The sequence below is a fragment of the Streptopelia decaocto genome, assembly GCF_964273445.1.
Source record: "Streptopelia decaocto genome assembly, chromosome: 2".
NCBI lineage: Eukaryota > Metazoa > Chordata > Aves > Columbiformes > Columbidae > Streptopelia > Streptopelia decaocto.
In genome coordinates, this window is record NC_138655.1 from 110,765,700 (window position 1) to 110,786,428 (window position 20,729).

Below are 20,729 nucleotides of genomic sequence, written 5' to 3' on the forward strand. Positions count from 1 at the left end.
TGCAGGAATGTGGCCTGATGATTATTGAAAGAAAGACAGTAAAGTGCTCTGCATATTAGCTTTTGTGGAAAGCCCAAATACATGTTGCAAGAGTTTTCCCAATTTATGCCATCCCATTATAGCTCTACCATGTTTATCCGATATCAAAAGCTCCAGAGCTCCCCAAGTCAAAACATGCAATTCAGAGCATTCAGATTTTTCCTTCAAAATATTCTGGTTTAATATTTTGGTTAGAATAAAAAGACTAGAATTAGCAAGGATTCATACAACATTCAAAGTGCTGCTAGGAAAGCCCTGTCTGCATGCCATATACCTTGATTGACAATAGGTCATTAAAATTTATTCTCATAAGAATATGTGCCCATAACTAATGGATTAACTGTAAAGGTATATGTTCTTATAAGCGAGGGGTAATTAGTTATCCTTTTAGATAGGGTGCACTGCTCATTTTTCAAATTCAGCTAAAGGCAGTTTAACTCTGGTAAGTTTCTGCATACACTGGAAAGATCTTTCCAATAATTAAAATCATAGTTTAATTATCTTCACTACATATTTGTTTGGGAGTATGTTGTATTTTAGCTCTCTTCAGCAAATGCTACAATTTTCAAATGTTAAACTACTTACTTTGTTGTTGAAAAACCTACTGCTAACAAGACTGATCGTTTCTGCAACTCTATTCATTGTTCACTTCAGCAAAATTCCATTGAAATGAATAGGAAATGTGCCAGAGTAATGGCAAGAGTGATCACAGGAGTTCACTTCAACCCAAATCACCCACAAAGTAATAGCCATGGTCAGACCAATACCTAAAGTATCAATATTTCAAGTACACTGCCCATCATTTAAACTAAAGGGGCTAGACTTGATCATCAGCCTCTTCTTCTACATTAGCATCATTTAATTTGGACTTATCATTGGCTAGGGTAAAGTGAAATAATTCTACGTAACTTTAACAGAACTATTGAATAAATACAAGTCAGTGCATGCTTTACATGACTGAAAAATGTTTTTTTAATTAACAAGCCTGTCACACCTGAAGGATTCCATGGTAATACAGTGATCTACACTCGTGAAGAATCTGGCTTGAATCATTGCGGATAAACAGATTTCTTGGGAGCTGGGCATCACATCCCTGGTCAGCTCCACAAACAAAAAATGTCACAAGACATACACCACCCTTCCAGCTTAAATTTTGAATGAGGCAGAGCTTTTTTTTTCTTCTCCCCGAAGTTTCAACCTTTGTGAGATGTACAAATGAGCTGTGATCGGCTGATGAAGTATTGAAACATTTATGACATAATGAATATGTCTGACAAACCTGCTGAAGCTGCTTTGAATAAGGGGGAAAAATGTTGACAAGATTAATATAACTCAAGTTGCTACAATGACAGAAAACAGGAAGTCTGTCTTAACCCACCGTCTGTTGGGCTGAGTCCGCGGGCTGCCGAGATCATAGAGAGGGACGGGCTGCTGTGCAGGGACCTGATGTAGTCCATGTAGGGGTTAATGTAGGGATGCGGGGTGCTGAAGGGAGACTCCGATGTTGCAGCAGGATTTCGGTGTGGGGAAATTCTAAGGAACGGAAGCTCTGAGTATGTCGGGCTACTCGATAACGCAGAAGGCCTGGAAGAAAAAAGAAAAGAAAGAAGAACAAACAAAAACCAGTCAGGTTATGTGAATGATAAATACTGTAAAGGTAACACATTCATTTCTTGAAGAATAACAACTGGGTTGCACATGTAATAACTTCCACTGAAGTCAAGTGCCCGGAAAGAAAAAGGATAGGAAATGAATTCTTCTCTGTACCCATTATTAGCAACATTTCTCTGACCACTCTTATTAAGAGTTTATATTCGGTTTAATCTTTACATCCTTCAGTACCCTTTCCCCATGGAATTCAGCAGAAAATCACTTTAATTAGTGTGAAATATGCACACTGTGTATCACATATTAATTCTTGCTGCAATATGTAAGACATACTGAGATGCTGAATCATTCAAAAACACATGGCTATTGGAAAAAGAGTGTTGAGAGCTAACATTGGGCCCACTCCCTTCATTTGACAGCTTACTCTTCCTGAGAGTGTGAGATTGCATGTTTATACAGAAGTAATTTTAGAAAACCCAAACTTTGTAAGCCATTAAGTCATCTGGGTCCTCTGGAGCATTTTCTTGTTGATGTCGCTTCCCAGGAAAGATGCAGAAAACTTTGGGGCAAAGAAGATTGCTGCATATGTTTGCTTTTAGCATGGCGCCAGAGACTGATGCATTTAACAAGACCACATTAATTAAGTACTTTATTCTTGTGAAGGGAGAGCTGTGGTGCCTTCTCAGGCTATGTGTACGAAGGTGTGATGAACCAAGGCTGAAAGCTGAGTTCACAGCTGACAAAAGATAAATAACCTGCCTTAACGCTCCCCATCATCCTACCCTGTCGATATGACAGTGTCTGGGCAGTGCATGAAGACCCCACTCTCATGGCATCCTGCCTCCAAAAGCACTCGAAAAAGTTCAGATTTCATCAGAAGAGGCTGGAGTGCCTCCCTTGCCAACCTGCTCTTTGGCAAAAAACAGCGATTAAGCCTGTCATGCATTTGCTGTAGTCCAACTGGTTGACCCGAACTAAATGCCTTTTTGTCCCTGTTTTTCCAATTAATTTAGCATGTATACAGCACAGACACAGGCAGCAGCTGTGAGAGCAGTGAGGGCAGCCTGTTCCTTTGATGCCACAGGCTTACAAAGAATAATAAAACAAGAAATGTATTTTTTTTTCCTTTAACATACACATACCATAATTAACAGAGGTAGTCATCATCACCTAAAAGGCCAACAGAACATAATCTGACACAGGAGCCAATTCTGCTCTGCCATCAGCTCGGAAATGCTAGCGTAGGACTGGGACGAAGATCAAAGTTCCGCATTCCTAACGCGATGCCAGCTTCCCTGCCACAAAATCCATGAGGGCTCATAAAATCTGAGGAATAAAGATCTTTCCTGTTGTGCTGTTCCTTTCCCTTCCCTTCCCTATTTGGCTTTTGTCTGTTTCTTGCCCTCCTACAGCTTTCTGCAAGGTAAGCCTGTTTAGCCTTCCTATCTGAAATTACCTCCTAGCTCCAAAGTTTGTTAGAGAGCTGCATTTGTTGTGTGCTAGCAGCAGGTACCGGCAGTGCAATTGCTCCTTTGGCACCCAAGCAAGTGACCTAGATGAAGCCCAGCCACTCACTGGTACGCCTTCACCTTATTTAAAACGCACCAAGAACCTGAAACCAGAAGCCGTTTTCCACCACCGCGCAAAACAGGCATCTCCTTTCCTCAGAATGCTTTTTCTCTGCGTGGCTTTGAAGCACTTTTGTTTTATGGGGGAAACACAGCTTTACTCTTGTTGCTGCTGTGAAACCTGACCAGCCATGAAGCATCTGCTGTCCTGCGGTTCCTTGTCAGGCCAAGTGTGGAAGGCAGGAGCCTTAAAACTCATGGTGATGTAGGAAGCAAAAATACCACAGCTGGATATCACATTATAGAGTGAATTTCCCATCCTGGCAGTGAGGAAAATACAGTAGTATAGCAAATTCAATACAAGAGTAACAAAGAAACTAAGTTTAGATGTCATTTTACAAGTCCTTTTTTCTAACGTGATCTCAACTCAGAAAGAGTTGGAAACCCAAAGAGCATGCAGGAAGGCAGGAGCCCTGGCCTTATCTGGTGCATAGCGAACAGAAAACTGTTTAAAAGCTTTTGCAAGAAGGCTGAAAGGCTGTATCAGCCTCAGAGATTCACTCTCCAGCTGGCCAAAAGCCAAAAGCTGCCGCAGGAGCAAGATTAAGAGCCAGGCTGTCAGCTTCTCCCTCCAGATCCATGGGAGCTATTCAAGGACACCGGGACTCGACCGCTTCTCCTCCTCCTCAGCCCTGTCTTTTCCTCTCTCTGCTCCTCTGAGCTCCTCAGTTTTCCAAGGATGCTAGAGGAAAGGACACTCACCTGGGTAATATCAGTCAACAGTAGGCATGCACATCATATTATCAGAGGCAGAAATAAGGAGTCATCAGATTCTGCATAAAATTCCCAGATCTGGACTCTAATGTTTACTAATCTCTCTCCAACATCTGCTAACTTCCAGCCTGTACTTTTCTCACTCCTCTGTCTTTCCAGACCCTCCTTTCCCTACAGTCCCTTTTCCCCTCCTGCCTCCATCTGCTTTCAGCTGCCACTGCTTAAGCCCTCCTGATTTATTCCAATAAAGGTCACATATTCTTCCTTTCTTTTCCATCCATGATTAAACTTCACTAATAATTTCTTTCAAAATAATGTTTAACTCCCTCCTTCACACTAAAATGCGGATTTAGAAAGGGTGCAGTCAAACACACTATTAAGCGTTGCTTTGCAACCTCTTTGCATACCAATAAAGGACTTTTGCCCAGTAAACAACAAACAGCACAGCCCAAGAGTGGCTCTGCAGACTCAGTGACAAACAAATCAAAACTCCAGATGCTGGTGGCAGTCCACCCCCATCATTTTTATTTCACATATACTTTGTCCCCAGCCTTGGCAAAGGGTGTTTTGCCTTGGGCCTGAGACTACTTCGTGAGATGCACCAAGGCTTCTGATGAGAAAAGGCAGGGGTATTTTCACTGATACTGCTTGAAACTTTATGCCTCACCTGTAAACCATGGGAAGGCAGAACTTGCTCTGCATCTTCTCCTACACAGGGGATTTCCTGTTCAATGACATACTTGGAGCACTAAGGCTTTCTCGAGTGAGGGAGTGAAGCAGATGCAGGCTCTTTTCTGAATCAGGACCTTTCTGTCTATTCCCAGAGATCTTGCAAACTCAATTCAAATTTAATACAAAGCCTACCTTACTTTCCATACTTATTTGAAGTTGGAGGTCTCCAGGTTTGGGAGTAAAAGAGATCCTATAGCCATGTTTTACCACTGCAACCTTTATTCTGACACGTTAGGCTGATTTTATTACTTTCTCAGTAACCTTGAATACATCTGCACCCTTCATGTAAAAGAGAGGCAGCAATGAACGGTGCTGGCGTCTCCTCCTTTCTTTCCGGACTGCCTTCCTGCTCACCGCTAAGGTGCCCAGACTGTCACACAGCTTAAATATCTAATGCAGGTCTTCCCACTCCCCACCCATCTCCAGCCTGCCAGCTTCTTCCTGTCCTGACTCTGATGCTCTGGACAATCTCAGCTACTCAGCAGGAGGATGGTGCACACGTGCCAAGGAAGTGAGATCAGTGTAGGGGCAAACAGGTATATTTTTTTCCTATTAGTCATAACACATTTTCCGACAAATGCTGCAGAGGTGTCTGCAGAGTCTTAAAAACTTACGTGCTCATACCAGTTCAGCAGCTGCGAGTAGCACCAGACGTATGGCAAATCACAAAACGCGTGAAGCCACAATCCTTTTTTTAATGCTTTTTCTGGCCACTGCTGAACCACAGGTGAGCTGTATGTAAGATTTCAGTTACTACTCATGAAAACGGTGTGTCATTTTGTTTTGTTGCTTACAGCTGCAACAGATGAACTCCGCACAAGAAGACTGACCAGCAGCAGGTTTGGATTTTTAGCTGCCACAAAAACTGAACAAAGTGCAATTCCCTTTTCAGCCCAAGCAGCCTTATTGTTAACTAGGGAAGGAATATCATGGGAATCTGAGAGTTGATGCAGCAAGCACGAGCAAGTTATATGTATTTCAAAATGATCTGCATGCACAGATCATTACCTAGCATTATCCCAAAAGGATCACACATTTTTTGCATCAGCGGTCAGGCGTGGGTGAGGGGAGTGGGTAGTGCAGCTCATAACCATACACTTCAGGTTGTTTTAGCCAGTTTTACTCTGAAGAAGATTAGATGCTTCAAGTGGAAATCCTATCCCTTTCTTTGGTAGCAACAGAGTGGCTAACTCATGCAGGTGAAATACTGCTGTCAGGCTATGACTAGAGATAAAAATCCCCAGCAGAGATCTTGTTGACGCTGTGGCCCTTCACCCACCCTCTCTTCTCAGTGCCATACCAACAGAATTCAGCACAATTTCTAGTCTCTGCCCATGTCTCTGGTGCAGCAGGGTAAGGTGTGACAGGTGCCAGATGAGCTCTGGATATTAGGCTAGAGAAGGCACAAAGTATTCCCTAGCTTACCTCATTTTTCCATTCTACCTTGCATCTTTCCTCCTACCTACATTCCTGAACAGCTCCTGTGGCACAATGGAGAAGGAAACCACAGGTGGGAATACACAACTTCCTTGAATTCTATAAATTCAAAAAAACTAAAATATTTGCTGATTTCGACTGACAAAATACTAATAGGTTTTTATTTTCCAAGCAAATAGACCTGTAAATGTTCAGAAATTTCATAACAAGAACACTGAACTTCACTTTCCTATTCTCCTTTTTTCTCCCCCTTCCCGACTGAGTCACATAGTTTTATCACTCATGTAGATCTAGTGCAGAGCCAGGCAAAAGACCAGCCCAAAGTACCATGAAACTGTGTTATGTGGATTTACACTTTTAACTGAGTAAGGGCCATTAGCCCAGGAAATTAAGGAGGGGAAAGGACGGGAAGAAATGAGACCCAGGCCAGGGTGCTGGGGAGCAGCAAGAGGCAGCTGCTCTCTAGGGGAAGGCAAGCCACGAGCCAAGGTTTACCCCAGCACAGGCCACCAGATCTGAGCTGAGTGACCAGAGACAATGCTGATGACAAACCACATCCAGGAGAGGCCAGTCAAGTGCAGAAGGAGACAGGGCCAAAGACTGGATGGGAGGCACCATGGCTCTGAGGGGTCCATCCAGGAGAACCACTACGGGCAGTGCAGGTCCCGAGCTCAGCCAGGGGTGGGACCAGAGATGGGTGCTACCTACAACACAGCTCAGGCAGGGACTAAAGGCCCCAGGCTGAGCTTAAAGGGGGCTCCCATGTGCATGGGGTGTATGTGGAGGTCCCAGGTGAGGCTGTTCAAGGCAATTACGTACTATTAGCGGCCTCAGGATCCTCACAATGGGTTTCTTTTCTTTGGAGTCCTTCAACTGCTCTAAGACATGCCAGGATATCAATACAGCGCACATTGTTCCTGCTCTTACATCTCTTGCAACTGTGAAAAGCACAGCGGGCCCTGGGGCGCGCTGCAAGCCCTGTGCTTGTCAGACAGCACTCCTCAAAAGCAACGTTTTCTGGAAGCAGATGTAAAGCCGCTCAGGACGGCCGCAAAGGTCTGTGTCACGGGAAAATCTGGATGAAAAATTTGAGGTTGGTTGAGTGGTAGAGAAGTCATCTGTCATAAATGGTTTCCAAATAGCTTTAAGCTGTGCTTGGGCAAAAACCTCTTCTAAGCACAATGTATCTTAAAAAAAAAAACCCACCAAAACATAGTGATTTAAGCATTTCTTGATTTTAAAGGAAACTATAACTCCAGGGCTGGAAATCTTAACGCCAAGTTTTGCCCTGATCAATTTTTAAATGGCTCTTTTATGAATCTGTTGAAAAATACATTTATATTGAAAACAGCAAGTGATCCTTAACTATAACATTGTAAATATGACACTGAACTGAGGTTACAGATGGAACAATAATCTATCTCACAGAACAAAGCTTGTCAACGAAGTGGGATGAAATATTGTAACATAACCTAATTTATTATTGCCTTTTCATCCATCTTGTTTTATTATGAAAGTGTCAAAGTTCAAACCTCGATATTTAATCATTTAACAGTACGTTATTCAATGCTGGAGCAAGCATTGATGGCATAACTCTCATACCAATGATATCCACACTGTTTCTTTGATACCTGTTCAATTCAACCCTTACTTGAGAATTGGAAAATGTTAAACTCATTAAACTGTCTATGATCCTTTTTTCTTTTTCTTTTTTTCTTTTTTTTTTTCCCCTGCAATAATCTTCTGATGGCTGCCCCCAAAACATTAACACTTTTATTTCTAGTAGATCCTGGAAGATACAGAAACAATAAGGACTTCCTTGTTATGTAGTGATTCCTATTTTAAAGCACATGGCTCAGTTCATTTGGTAATATCTCCCATGTTACATGCACATTCTTTGTTTAATGTCACAGTTGCTTGTATAGACTGACCCTTTGGCACGAGCAGTCAATAACTGGCTAATGATCAAGTTACTCCTCACTGTTACAAGCACACGTGTGGTTGCAGGTGCTCGATAAATCAGGCTCAGGCAGCTGACTATACACCTAAATGATACAGAAAAATCAAGAGTTAAACAATCAACCTGCTTCACAAAATCTTTAGTTGCTATTGTAGGGTTCAAACCTATATAAATTGCAATCAATGGGAAAATGTCCACTGATTTATTTGATAAAATCCTTAAGTGATCATGGACATGACCTTCATAAGCACAAAGTGCTGACCCAATTCTCTCCCCGAGAGCCACCAGTAAAGCTTCTACCAGTAAAGCTTCCACTAACTTCAAAGCAAGGAGAGTAAGACCAGCACTGAGTATTTTTAAAACGTAAATCCATGGTGCCCTTCTCTTTGCACTTCTAATTTAACTTGTAAACAATCAAACCCATAAATACATAGTATGGGAAATCAATAACATAATATTGTAATACTTTTTTTCCTTCAGAAATTGTGTCGTAAAAATGTAGCCCATTTCCCTAAAATTACTCAACTGCCTCAAAGCTGCTGTATTGCATTCTTGTTCTTAGGAAAACCGAGCAAATGATTGCAAACATTTGAAGAATTAGAGTTAACGGAAAATACGGAAATGTCAGAGCACACTTAATGCTTAAGGACTCCAGTGCTACAAAAAGGTAAGCACTATTAACAGTATTTGCCTACTGATGTAAATGAAAAAAGGGGGGAAAACAAGAACATGCCTAAGTCCTAATAAAAGAAAGAACATTATTTCCTATACTACTCTCCATGTTCTAACACCTAGTCAACATTTTGCTTACTTTTCCTCCAGCATTCACACTGGAACTGTAGTCAGTATGGAGAAGTGAGTCGCAGAATCGGATTTGATTGCAACCTTCCATTCCACAGATATTTGTACAAATAAATAATGAATGGGTCAGTGCCTATGTAGTTTACACACAAGAGGACCTAGATCAGGGTTTAAATACACAGGCTCTGGTTTGGTTTCCACCACTTATCTGCTCTGTCACCTTGGACAAGTTTATTGACTTCCTCATCCACTATTTCCCCATCTGTAAACTGTGGTAAAGCACTCAGAAGGTGTTCGATATCTACAGTGGAAAGGTCAGACGAAGAGATATTATATTTTTAATATTTTCTCATTGGGGTAAGGATGTGTGCAAGGCTGGAATGTAAATTCCTAAAATATGCAAATAACCTCACTTTGGGTTAGAACAAAATGTTTCTCCCTCATAAGTTAAAAGGTATTGTTGCAGAAAAACAAAACAAAACAAAACAAAGAACACACAAATGACGGCCCAAGAGATGTTCATGGTGCTGGAAATCGTGCACAACAATTAGCCAATGACCCACAATAAAAGAATATTACTCTGGTTCCCCTTTCCTTCCTTGGGAACTGTTAACATTATGTAGTTACAGTTAAAAATTGGCTACATTAATCAAGGCACTAAATCCTTAGTCAGTGACTGTATTCCTATTTTTCAACTGACAGACTGCCTGAACGCAGATTCAGCTTTTTTACATACGCACTCTGCTACTTGTAATACTTCATAAATAACCCAACCACCAGCTTGTGGATTCCCTCAAGAAGAGTTTATGGTGTACAAAGCAATGAATATACATTCCATTATTTAACATTTTATTTAAATAAGGTCAGCTGTAACACTGGTGACCTTCAGCCTACAGTTACACATGTATTGACTACAGTGAGCAACTGCTGCTTCATATGCCGCTCAGTCAAGGTATATTCATCTAATTACACAAGTCTTGACTTGGAGTCACAGAATCACACAGAATCACAGAATCGACTGGGTTGGAAAAGACCTCAGAGATCATCGAGTCCAACCCTTGGTCCAACTCTAGTCCGTTTACTAGATCATGGCACTAAGTGCCATGTCCAATCTCAGTTTAAAAACCTCCAGGGACGGCGAGTCCACCACCTCCCTGGGCAGGCCATTCCAATGCCTGACCACTCCCTCCATAAAGAATTTCTTTCTAATATCCAGCCTAAATTTCCCCTGGCAGAGTTTAAGCCCATGCCCCCTTGTCCTATTGCTAACTGCCTGGGAGAGTGTGCAGTAATTGAGTCTTGACATGCATTCCTTAAATGCACATGCAGATATAGTTTTGACTGATTTATTTTTTTCTTCTCTATGCAAAAACCTGCCTATCCTTTTCCTCTTCCTGCCATCCTGCCACCAGCCGCTGTCACTGCCTCCGACACTCCTTGGAAACCCTGTCCACTTGTCCTTTGCATACGGGGCATCCCAGCTTGCCTCTCCTTCCTCCAAATCCTTCTGAGGACTGCTGCAAAGAAACTGGTGGCTAGGGGAGGATTACGTGCATTTACCTGGCAGTTTCTTTGCTTGTACAAACAAAGGGTACAAACATACAAAAAAGTGACCCAGTACAATTGCTCCCACCAAATGCCACTTGCCTTTTAGGCTTTTTGCTGACGTCCTCTTGCAAATTTTGCGGCAGCTGTGTAAGATGGCACTCCTCCCAGCACGGGCAGTACACCTCTGCCTCGATCCACTTCACTGCCTGGTTTTCGTGAGCCATTAAACGTGGCAAAGGCACCCCCCCAGCTAACCCTGCTGAGGCACAAGGGTTCATCTTCAGGGTGAGGAAAACAGCTGGTACTGGTAACCCTCAAGGCCAGCAGAGCCAACTCACCAGACTGTGTTTGCCAAAGCGGCCCAGCCGTGAGCTCCTCCTGGCAGAGCTCCTTGTATTTGCATGACACTCAGCAGAGCTCTGGTCCTGCACAGAGCTGTTCTAATGTGAACAGTAAATGAAAGTAATGCTAATAAGATAAGCTGTGATTTCCATCGCTTGCTTCTGCTACAGCCTTGCCAAGGCACTGCCTTGCTTTGCTCAGTTCACACTGACTTCTATGAACTATGGGTAGGGTAAGATCCTAAACCTGCATAGCGCAGCCCAATCTCAGTGCTGGTAAATTTTTCCTCCCTATCTTCAGCCAGTTCCAAGTCTATTGACTTGTGGTCATTCATATATCGAGGATAATGTATAAATGCTGCATTTGATCCACAACTCCTCATCACAAATACAAAACAGACACACAGAACAAGCAAACATTCTTTGAAAAAGCCTTGAAAAGGTGTTGCTGCACATTAGAGGGGAGACTGCCATGGACCTCCATAAACCATTCCCTCTTCAAACTAGGCTGTAGCACAAAGTGCAGCAGGAAAATCTAAGAGGTCTACAATGTACTCATTATCTATTGTTATTAATAGCAGACTGGGCAGTGAAATTACCAACTGCATTCCTGTAGCAAACTTCCCCGCTCTGCAATTCTCTTTTGATGCTCGAGAGGTGGTCTCATTTGCTATTCAAATTTTAGCCTCCTCTCAGTTACAGGCAGGGACTGCCATCTCTTGAAGTGTTTAACCACAACAGCACCATCGTATGCATATGGGGGCATATATAAATCCTGACGGCATTCACGTACCCCTTTCTTCCTTCCCTTTCCCCTTCCTCTCCTCCCGCAAAAGAGTGGGTCAAAGGAATGTCAGAAGCTTTCTCACACTTAATGCTGTTAAGTCAGCTAATTGAATAAACATTTGTTTAACATTTGCTCCTATTTCACTAATGCACTGTGAGAACGAGAAGAATTTTATTCCCCTTCTCCCCCGTCCTCCCCCTTCCTCAGGAGTGCCACTAGCTGTTATCGCAGTGACTAATGTGCTGTATGTGGCCATTATAGTCTTCAACTCTGAAATTACACCCAGGATGAACGATAGGCTCTGCCTGTATGCTGATTGGAGTTGGATGATGATTGATTAGAAGAAAGTCAGACTACGTAGCCATGCAAAAAGAACTGCACTAAGCCACAAGCTTAAACACTAAAGAGCGTTTCACCAGTGGCTTCAGAGCTATTAGGTGCTTTCATATGAACAACATTTCTCACATCCAGGTTTGCACATTTTATCTTTATTCTTTCAAATCCTGAAATTGCTTGGATAAGAGGGTTTTATATATATATTTATACACATTTCTAAGAGTAGCCTGAACTTTTAGGGGAAATTGAAGAGGCTTTGTGTCAAGTACAGCTAAATCCAGCCTTTCTATATCAAACCCCTGCTAGAAAATTACTGTGCAGATGATAAGGCTGAAAGATATAATAAAAAGTGACTCTACTCAATTTACACTGCAATATTGGTATGACTGAATATTTTTCATTCAGGTGACTGATAAAATCACTAAACTGTATTGCAGATAAATAAAGGAGGCTTCTGTCAAGAATAAACACCATTAATCATGAAGTCTCACCCTCTGAGTGGCTGTGCTATGCAACTGCACAAATGCACCATCACAAGTGGCATGTGACCCAGTGCCTCCTTTCTTCTTCCAGCTCCCTGGTGACGCTGACTTCCTAGAAAACTTTGTTGTTTTTTTTACTGCCTTTACAATTTTTGGAAGTCCCGTAATATCTTTGCCATTAGAGTTTATAAGTGATTGTAACTGAAATCTAAATTTTGGCTAAAAATTGATTCCATGAGAGAGTGAACCAATTCAGACTGTGGCCGCATTGCTGTTAAATACAGCGAGAAGTCTGTATTTTAGCTGGTGGGGATGAGATCTTTGAAATTCTAAAGCTGAAACAAGTAGGAAAAATGGATCAGCTTCCCCAAATCCTCTTCCCCTTTTCTCCCCAAACCACATTTTCTTACCAGTTTTATTACTTAGACGCACTATTTCCAAATAGATGCTGAGTTTCTTTTTGAACACACAAATATGAGATTTCTCAGCATCGCAAATCTACCTGAGCAGAATCAATGGGTGTCCTTCCAAAAAGCAACATACATGCTAAAACTGGCCATGTGTTGAAAGAAACTGTTATCCAGCAAAAGCACAGTCATACAAAAAGAAAACCAGACAACTTAGGTAACCTTTTTGTAACCTGTTTTAGAGCAAGTGATGATTCAATAGTGGCCATGTTATTAAGCTGGAATGAAGCAGTGCCCCACACACTAATGAGGTTAAAAAATGTAGTTAGGTCTTCATGTTAAAGGCACTTAGCAAGCAGTTTGCTTGGCAAAGACCAACTGTGTGTTGGAGCAGAGGACTAATCACACAGGCAGGAATCAAATCGACTGGAAGAATTAGGAGACTTGCGGCCCCGAGGAATGTAATTCATGCAGAAAAGCAGTTGTCAGAGGGAGGCCAGGGAACTGTGTGGGAAGAAAGCAAAATAAACAGCTCAACAAAGAAAACAAAGACGCTCAAATAGTGGCTTTTCTAATGCTTGAGTACACTGAAACTTCAGTGGGTGCAGATGACAAAAACCTCATCAAAGACAACCTCTACACAAGCAATACACCAGTGAATAGTGCACTGGTTCAAAACCACTCAGAAAATGCCTCAAGATCTTTAAAAAACAGCCTTGAAGTTGCTACGCACAACAGAGAAAGTGCACATATGTACGTACATGCATGACTGGGAGAATAAGAAAAATATCCAAACGGTACAAAGCTAAGAGAGTTGGAATGCTTTCTACAATTTTTCCCGATTTCTGTCTCTACCATTCGCAGATCAGAAGAGGATTCAGCTTGCATGCAAACAGCGCTCTGCCTGTGTGCAGCAATGCTCTCAGTGCAAAACCAGCATTGCTAATTGGGATCTACTCCTGCAGCGTGAGGACCAGATTACTGCATCCACCAGGGAGAATAAGTGGCCAGAAAGGAGATCTCGAGGCTGGCCCTCGATCTCAACGAAACTCATGTGGCATTCACGGGAAGTTTTTCTTGTAATGGGCATGACCCATGACGGTTAAACCAAACTTTGAAATCAACTGATATATGAGTTTCACAAATACTTTGTTCTCTCAAAAAAACAGTATTTTCAACTAATGTAGTTTTACTCCCATACTTTAATCTTTTTAAATTTTTAGATAATGAAACTTTTAGTTCTTTCAGTACTTCAGTACCTCTCTCCTCATTTCATTCATTCACTGACGTTTTTTTCCTAGGCCCTCCCTACCTTGCACTCAAGAACGCCATGCTGCTCACTGTTGTTTCAGCAAATTTCAGCTTCTCTTCTTCCCTGAAGTCCTTCCTCCTGCTAAGGCAGGCGTTCTTTTTCCTGGCAAAGCACCCAAAAAGCCTCTCATGTTACCTCAAACGAGCACTCTCCTCACTGTCTGTTCTGTGATGCCAAGAAACACTCTATTTCCAAATTCAAAACCAAAGCAAAACAAACCCCTCAGCTTTCGTTTCTAGTGCCTACTGTAAGTCACATTCACAAGATTACAAAACCGAGATTTGGGGGAAGAGAGAAGGTTTTTCTCCAATTTTAATTTTATATGCTAAAAGAAGATTTTTAAGGGTTTAAAACAAAAGCAAGCTGGCAATAACAAGACAAATTCAGTGACTGAATGTCTCTCCTGTTCTACTTGCTACCTAAATTCAGCTGTGAAGGGAACATTACACTAGAATTCTAACTTTAAAGGACTACAGTCGTGACAGAAACAGTGATGTGAAGGTTCAGTATTAATCACTTCTGTTGAGGTATGGCTGGATTAGCTTCACATCTCTGTACTAACATTAGCAGACAGCCCAAAATTGATATTCACAAGGATTAGTGACTATTACTGAACAGAGAGAGTACCAGCTAGAATTTCTCCACCTAACACTATTACTTGCAGCATAAAAAAACCCCATTATACAGATGTACAAAAATTTCTGTACTAAATTTTATGCATATACGTTTCTGCATAAAATACATGGATTATTTTTCTGAAATGCCTCCCCTCCCAACAAATCCATGATTTGGGGAAGGAAAGTGATTTTGAGAGTGCACCCAAGTGTCAGTACCAGATGTACGGTACATGTGTGTGCTGTACCCAGGGCTGCGAGTCAAGAAGTGACCCTATGGAAACACAACAATTTCCAAGCACCACCACAAATAGCGGGCAGCACCAGCACACACAAGGGCAGTAGGATTTACAGGTACATGAAGCACAACTTATATCAAAGACGAATGGTGCTAAGTTAGGAGGGGGGAAGATATTCTGCCCACGGTCACTTTTTGCATTTTCTCTGCCAGTATTGAAGGTCCAGGTGTGGGAGCTGGCTGGGGTGCAACTAAATCAGAGTGGGAAAACACTCAGTTCTTATGTTGGGATATGAAGTTTTGTCTCAGCCAAGGCAGTTTCTTTATTTGATCCTGCAGGCACTGAAAGCCATTGTGATGCTACATAATCCACACTACAAGTCGGTTCCCACAAATGGTGAATAAATAATGGCTGAAACACCATAGCCATCAGAAGAAATGAGAGTTAAAGGCTTCACACTGCTGTTCTTGCTCTACTTGTGCACAAAACCGGAGTTAAAAAAGCATTTCTTGAGCAAAGCTGTAACCTCAAGAACCAGAAACAGGTGGGGACACCACTTCTAATGTGACTGTAGGGGGAAACATGTGGAAAAAAAAGCACTAAATGTAAAGCAAATGAATGTCCTGGATGCACATTTCTTAAAGTAGTAAATTCAATTCTGAAGTCTTTGAGGTAAATGAACTATTTATATGGTAGAAGCATTTTTAGTTCCCTAAACAGAGTAGGTAGCTAGGCGTGCAGATGAAAACCCCAAGGGGAACAAACTGGCCAACTCTGAACGCACCTACACCAATAGGACAACCTACACACTTGCTCCCTCAGCACCGCTGCAATTTGATCAAGTCACAGGAGTAAAAAGAGTTTCCAGGAAAGGTATGGAAGCCTGACATCTGAGGAACGAGTACAGCAAACCAAGACAGAGGCAGATACGCGAACTTTCTTGGTACTGTCTTGATGATGTACGCTGATAGTGATCTTCCAGGGCGAAGTACAGAACACCTGATTGCCCCTGGTCATTCAGCTCCTGCCCTCCGTGCCAAATCTGTCTACAATGTTGTTAAATGGGCCTATTTGCCTTGGTGGCCTCTATAAACTGGACTAGACTATCAATCTTTTCTTCCACAGGCCAGTGGAAAAGGCATGATAAATCTAGGCTGAATTTCAACAGGAGATATAGGACTGCAAGATGTGTATCTTTAAAGAGATAGCCACTTCAATCTGATATGTTTAGAAATTCTCCCTCATGTGAAATACTCCCTAATTTTGTGTTGATCCTTAACACCAATGGTCACAGCACCTCATAAATAATGCTTTCAAGAAGACGATAGGTCAGTTTGTTCCTTCAGAAGCTTTGTATTCCTGGCTCATGGGCTTCAGGATGTTTTGCCTCTCTGTCTGACCTCTGTGAGGTCTTCAGAAAATCACCAACACCCCCCCTGCAGTCATAATATATTGTAGGTACAGACCTACACATTCAGTCCTGGAAGGGACTAAGCAATATATTTTTGCCTAGTCTTTAATGGCAACTTCATAGAACCCAGCTTCAGTGAAAAGACGCTTCTAAAATAAAGTCTCGAGTCCTTCCTTGGCCATGTAAAGCATCCTAAGAGCAAAAATCAAACAGCATAAGATTTTTCTTGAAGTCATTTCCTCTATTAATCGATAACATCAGTCACAAATGTTGGCCCAGCCTACCCTGAGGCACACAGATAAAACACCCATTGAGCACATTCATTTGGGTGGAATTAGGATCTTGTATTTTTTTTCCTAGCATCGTAGAATAGAAAATATACAAGGAATGCCGAGTTGTCTCCTACATCTCAGAAGCACAGCTGTCACCAGCTCAAGAGCCTGTTTATTGTTACAAATATGTAAATGAATATAGACATATACATATATATATATAAAATATAGTAAGTTAAGCAAAGGATAACAAAAAAGGAACCAAGGTGTTAACTTCTGTTTTTATTTCCTTTGGGAAAAAAAGTCTGAACCAAATTCAATTCATACTCCAAGACTATAGGACATGATGTCTTTCTTGGGGGAGGAGAGTGTCTAAGTCAGAGAAAGATTGTATGAGAGTATGATGAAGATGCTCTGTGCTCCTACACTGCAGAGGTACTCATTGGTAGCATTTTTTCCAGTTTATACTTACCCTCTCTTTAGGGACTTCCAATTCACAGCACAGTACACTTTAAAAAAAGAAAGAAAAAAAAAAAAAAAGAGAGAAAGAAAGAAAGGAAGAAAGAACGCTAAGACTGTAACATTTCAGTTCTCTTTGAAGCAAGATTTAACATGAGTGGAAGAATTGTACTGAAAAAAAAGGAGTCTGTCACAGTCCAGTACCTCACAGGCCACTGCAACAAGTTTGACAGCAGCCTCTATAGAGTTGGCTTGCTTCTGGTTCACTGCACGTGAATACCACAGTCAATATCTGCTCACTCGACTAATACTGCTGACTACAGCACAAAGAACACAGGAATTTTGTCCAAGAAACCACAGGCTCAGAGCCTCTGAAAGTGCACTATATTTAGAGCTTGCATTCTTTGCAGTTGATAACAGAATAAGATAACAGAAATCTCCAGCAGCAGAACTTCCAGCAGCATTGCAGCTGTTCTGTGTATTTCTGGTTAAGTGTTAAGATAATGATCCACATGTTCTCAATGTTTTGCCCATGAAAAGTTCTCCTACTTGTTTTTGCTTGTTTGTTTGTTTTTCACATTTTCCCTCTAATTTTCCATCTTTCTCAGGCTCTGTGTAGCTCCTTCCATTACTTTCAACTGTAAAGATCTATAATTACTTAGTGCATGATAAATGCAAAGATATTCACCCCATTATGTAAAGAGGATGCATGCACACACAAAAGTGCACACTTGTATATACACCTGCACACAGAGAACACCGCAAAAGCTCGAAGTCATGCCTAGTTATTCCGCAGTCTACAGAAAAATGTTATATACAACACGGTGTGCCAAGGCATGACTTTGCCAACCATTCATTTTACTTCTATCACCTCTTAATTCATGCTAGTTTGAAAACCCGCCTTAGGGAACCACTTCTCACCGGCAGCCGAGAATTCGTCTAAACACCATTAACTGCCCAGACGGGGTAAATAGCTAAGCGGCAGTGCTGTCCAGTGCCAATAGATACCCTACTGCTGACAAACCTCAGAACTGTGTCTCTGCAACAACATAATCCACACAAACCTCTATAAGAATCCCTTTCGCTTCGATTGAGCCGCTCCAGAAGAACCTGTGCCACTCTGCCTCTCAGGTGGGGCTCAGGTAACCGATTCCCTTTAGACAGGCAGAGAAATGTTCCCAAGCACCACCAAGGGCTTCCCATTCTTCTTCCTCCCTCCGCGATGCCCTGGGAAGTTGCCTGGTGAGTTGTTGCTACCACCGAGTGACTGTATGGGGAGAGGTGGTCAGCCAGCAGCCAGCTGGGGGCTGGAGGCAGTTGCCTCTCAAGCGCTTTTCCCGACATAAAAGAAATGAACGGAAGATGTCAGGGAAGATTCTACCAAAGGGTTTTCAACAAAACAAACCATTGCGTTTCACAAGTTTTTCTTTCTACGTTAAAAACCCCACCAAAATTTTCCTCTTATTTCAATTGCTGTAACTTCCCCAGCCATCCCAAAATCGAGCTGGCTGTACGAGAAGAACAAAGAGCCTCTGTTAACGCAATATTTATCTGCTGCTATTGTTTCTCCTTTATAAATCTGTAGTTCCTTGGCATTACAATTAGCTACTCCAGAGAAAATGATTATGTCACAAAGTATTATCCGCCACAGAAACAGATGAATGATGTGAACCAAATGTAATCTGGTGCGCTTAGAGGCAATTCTGTTGACTTTCATGTAAATGTGCTTGCTAAAAATGGGGATGATTTTTAGCAGTGAATCCTTATTTGATCTAGAATTTATTTGCCAGCAGAAATGAACTTTTAAATTAGATACTTTTTTCCCAGCACTGCTTTTTCCTAGTAGCAAGAGAGAAAATCTGTAAGAAATGTAGAAAAGTTGAATTGGGTACACAGAAACTTCAGACTATGGCTTATCTAAACAAATAAATGTAACTGAATTTATGTAAAACAGCTACATTCAAAAATATTTACATATTTTACCAACATTTTTACCCACTTTTTTTTAAGTGTCTCTCAGAATCAAAAATTTTAGAGAATCACATAACCTTTTTTTTCCCCTGCAATTCAATATATGCCACAAATAATGTGCTTTCCAAACTTATCCTCATTTCAGATAGGTTTTTAAAAGTCTGTTTCTGAAGCTACCTGGCAAGCTTGCTTGCAAAGGAGAATTTATGATCTGCAAGTCTTAAGGTAAATATTACTAAACAAGTACCAACAGCTAAACAAAACACTGATTCACTATTCTAAATGATGCAACGCTATATGACAAGTGAGAGATTGCAGTTCTGGTCTAGACTTAGGCTTTCTCTTCCCCGCATTGTAAAAGGCCTGGCACTGAAGGAAAATTAGCTGCTGAAGTTTCTGGGCAGGCATGTGGCCCTGCTATTTTACTTTTGCGAATCGCCACTGGCACACTGCTCTCTCACTAAGAGGCACACATGTTGCTTGCAGAGCCTACAGCACGTATATCCATGGCATAAAACAAATTCTGAATAACCTCGAGTCACCAGATCACACTTCTTCCTTCTCAGAGACTTGCTTTAATCCTCCAGGCTACTAGCAGCTGCTTGCTCTTGATGCTGCACTTCACTTCCAGGGACAGGTTTCTTGGGGTGCTTCCCATTTAATATAAGATTTATCCGTGCTTACAGAAAATACTTTAATGGATGATTTTGGAAAGCTGTAACTACAGTAATCTTTTCATGTCCCAAGAGCTCCTCAGTCTTTCTTCTTCGATGGCTCCTGGCTAAACCATAAAACCTGTTCCAAGTTTTAAAGTAATTAAAACCAATTCATGAGTGTTGGCTTTCATACCAGGTGAGGCTCTCCATGCTACTGTGAAAGGATCAATGAATGCTCTGACAAGCTGATGTACTCCTTGCCAAGTCTCCAGCTTAGAGGTACACTGAGATAAAGCAGCAGGTAAAAGATTTAAGAGGTTTAAACACTAAGATTTTTAAAAGAGATAAGAGCTTAGAAAACAAAGTGCAAAGGAAAAATCAGTAATGTGGCTGGAAAAACGTACATGTCCTATCAAATGTATAACAAGCAGTTACTCCCATAATCAAGAATACTTTGTGGCGCCAATGCTTTTATCTTCTTGTATTTGGACATCCCCCGTTGTACTGCATGGTCCAAAATGAGAGGCTGATGAAAGCTGACCATCTGGGCCTGACTTTGCTTTGCTTTTCACCCCTGTGTAACTGATGCTTGTATAAATTAGATACGAAATATCTATACCTAGGAATCAGACTCTCTTCTTATTAACTTGAAGCTGACTGCAAGCTAAACACATGCTTTGCTTTAGTACTGGTGCATTCACACAGTTCAGAATGTCTGTTCAAGACATTCACGTTAGGCGCACGCACAATTATCTGCACGTGTATCACTTCAGGGCGTAAGGCTGCCAAACTTGGACGCCACTAGCCTCAGTCAGCAGTTACAAAGAAAGGAGCCTGGGGTAGCGTTCATCCGAGGAAGCTACAAGACAGCAGCTTTACCTTGCAGCTTCTTCCTTGGAAGGGCAGCAACCCCTGGCTGTAAGCATATGGGCAACATCAGTGCACCTTCCCTTAGATTTACCTGCTCATGCTCCC

At 41.7% G+C, this 20,729-nt stretch overlaps 1 protein-coding gene across 1 annotated transcript in view; it reads right to left on the reverse strand.

Moving 5' to 3' along the window:
• The window catches only part of GLI3 (GLI family zinc finger 3), a 216,176-nt gene that overhangs the window by 73,939 nt on the left and 121,508 nt on the right, over window positions 1-20,729 (reverse strand). The window contains exon 5 of the mRNA XM_082044232.1: window positions 1,418-1,623. Within this exon, the coding sequence (XP_081900358.1) occupies window positions 1,418-1,623 (206 nt within the window). The remainder of the gene's footprint in view (window positions 1-1,417; window positions 1,624-20,729) is intronic.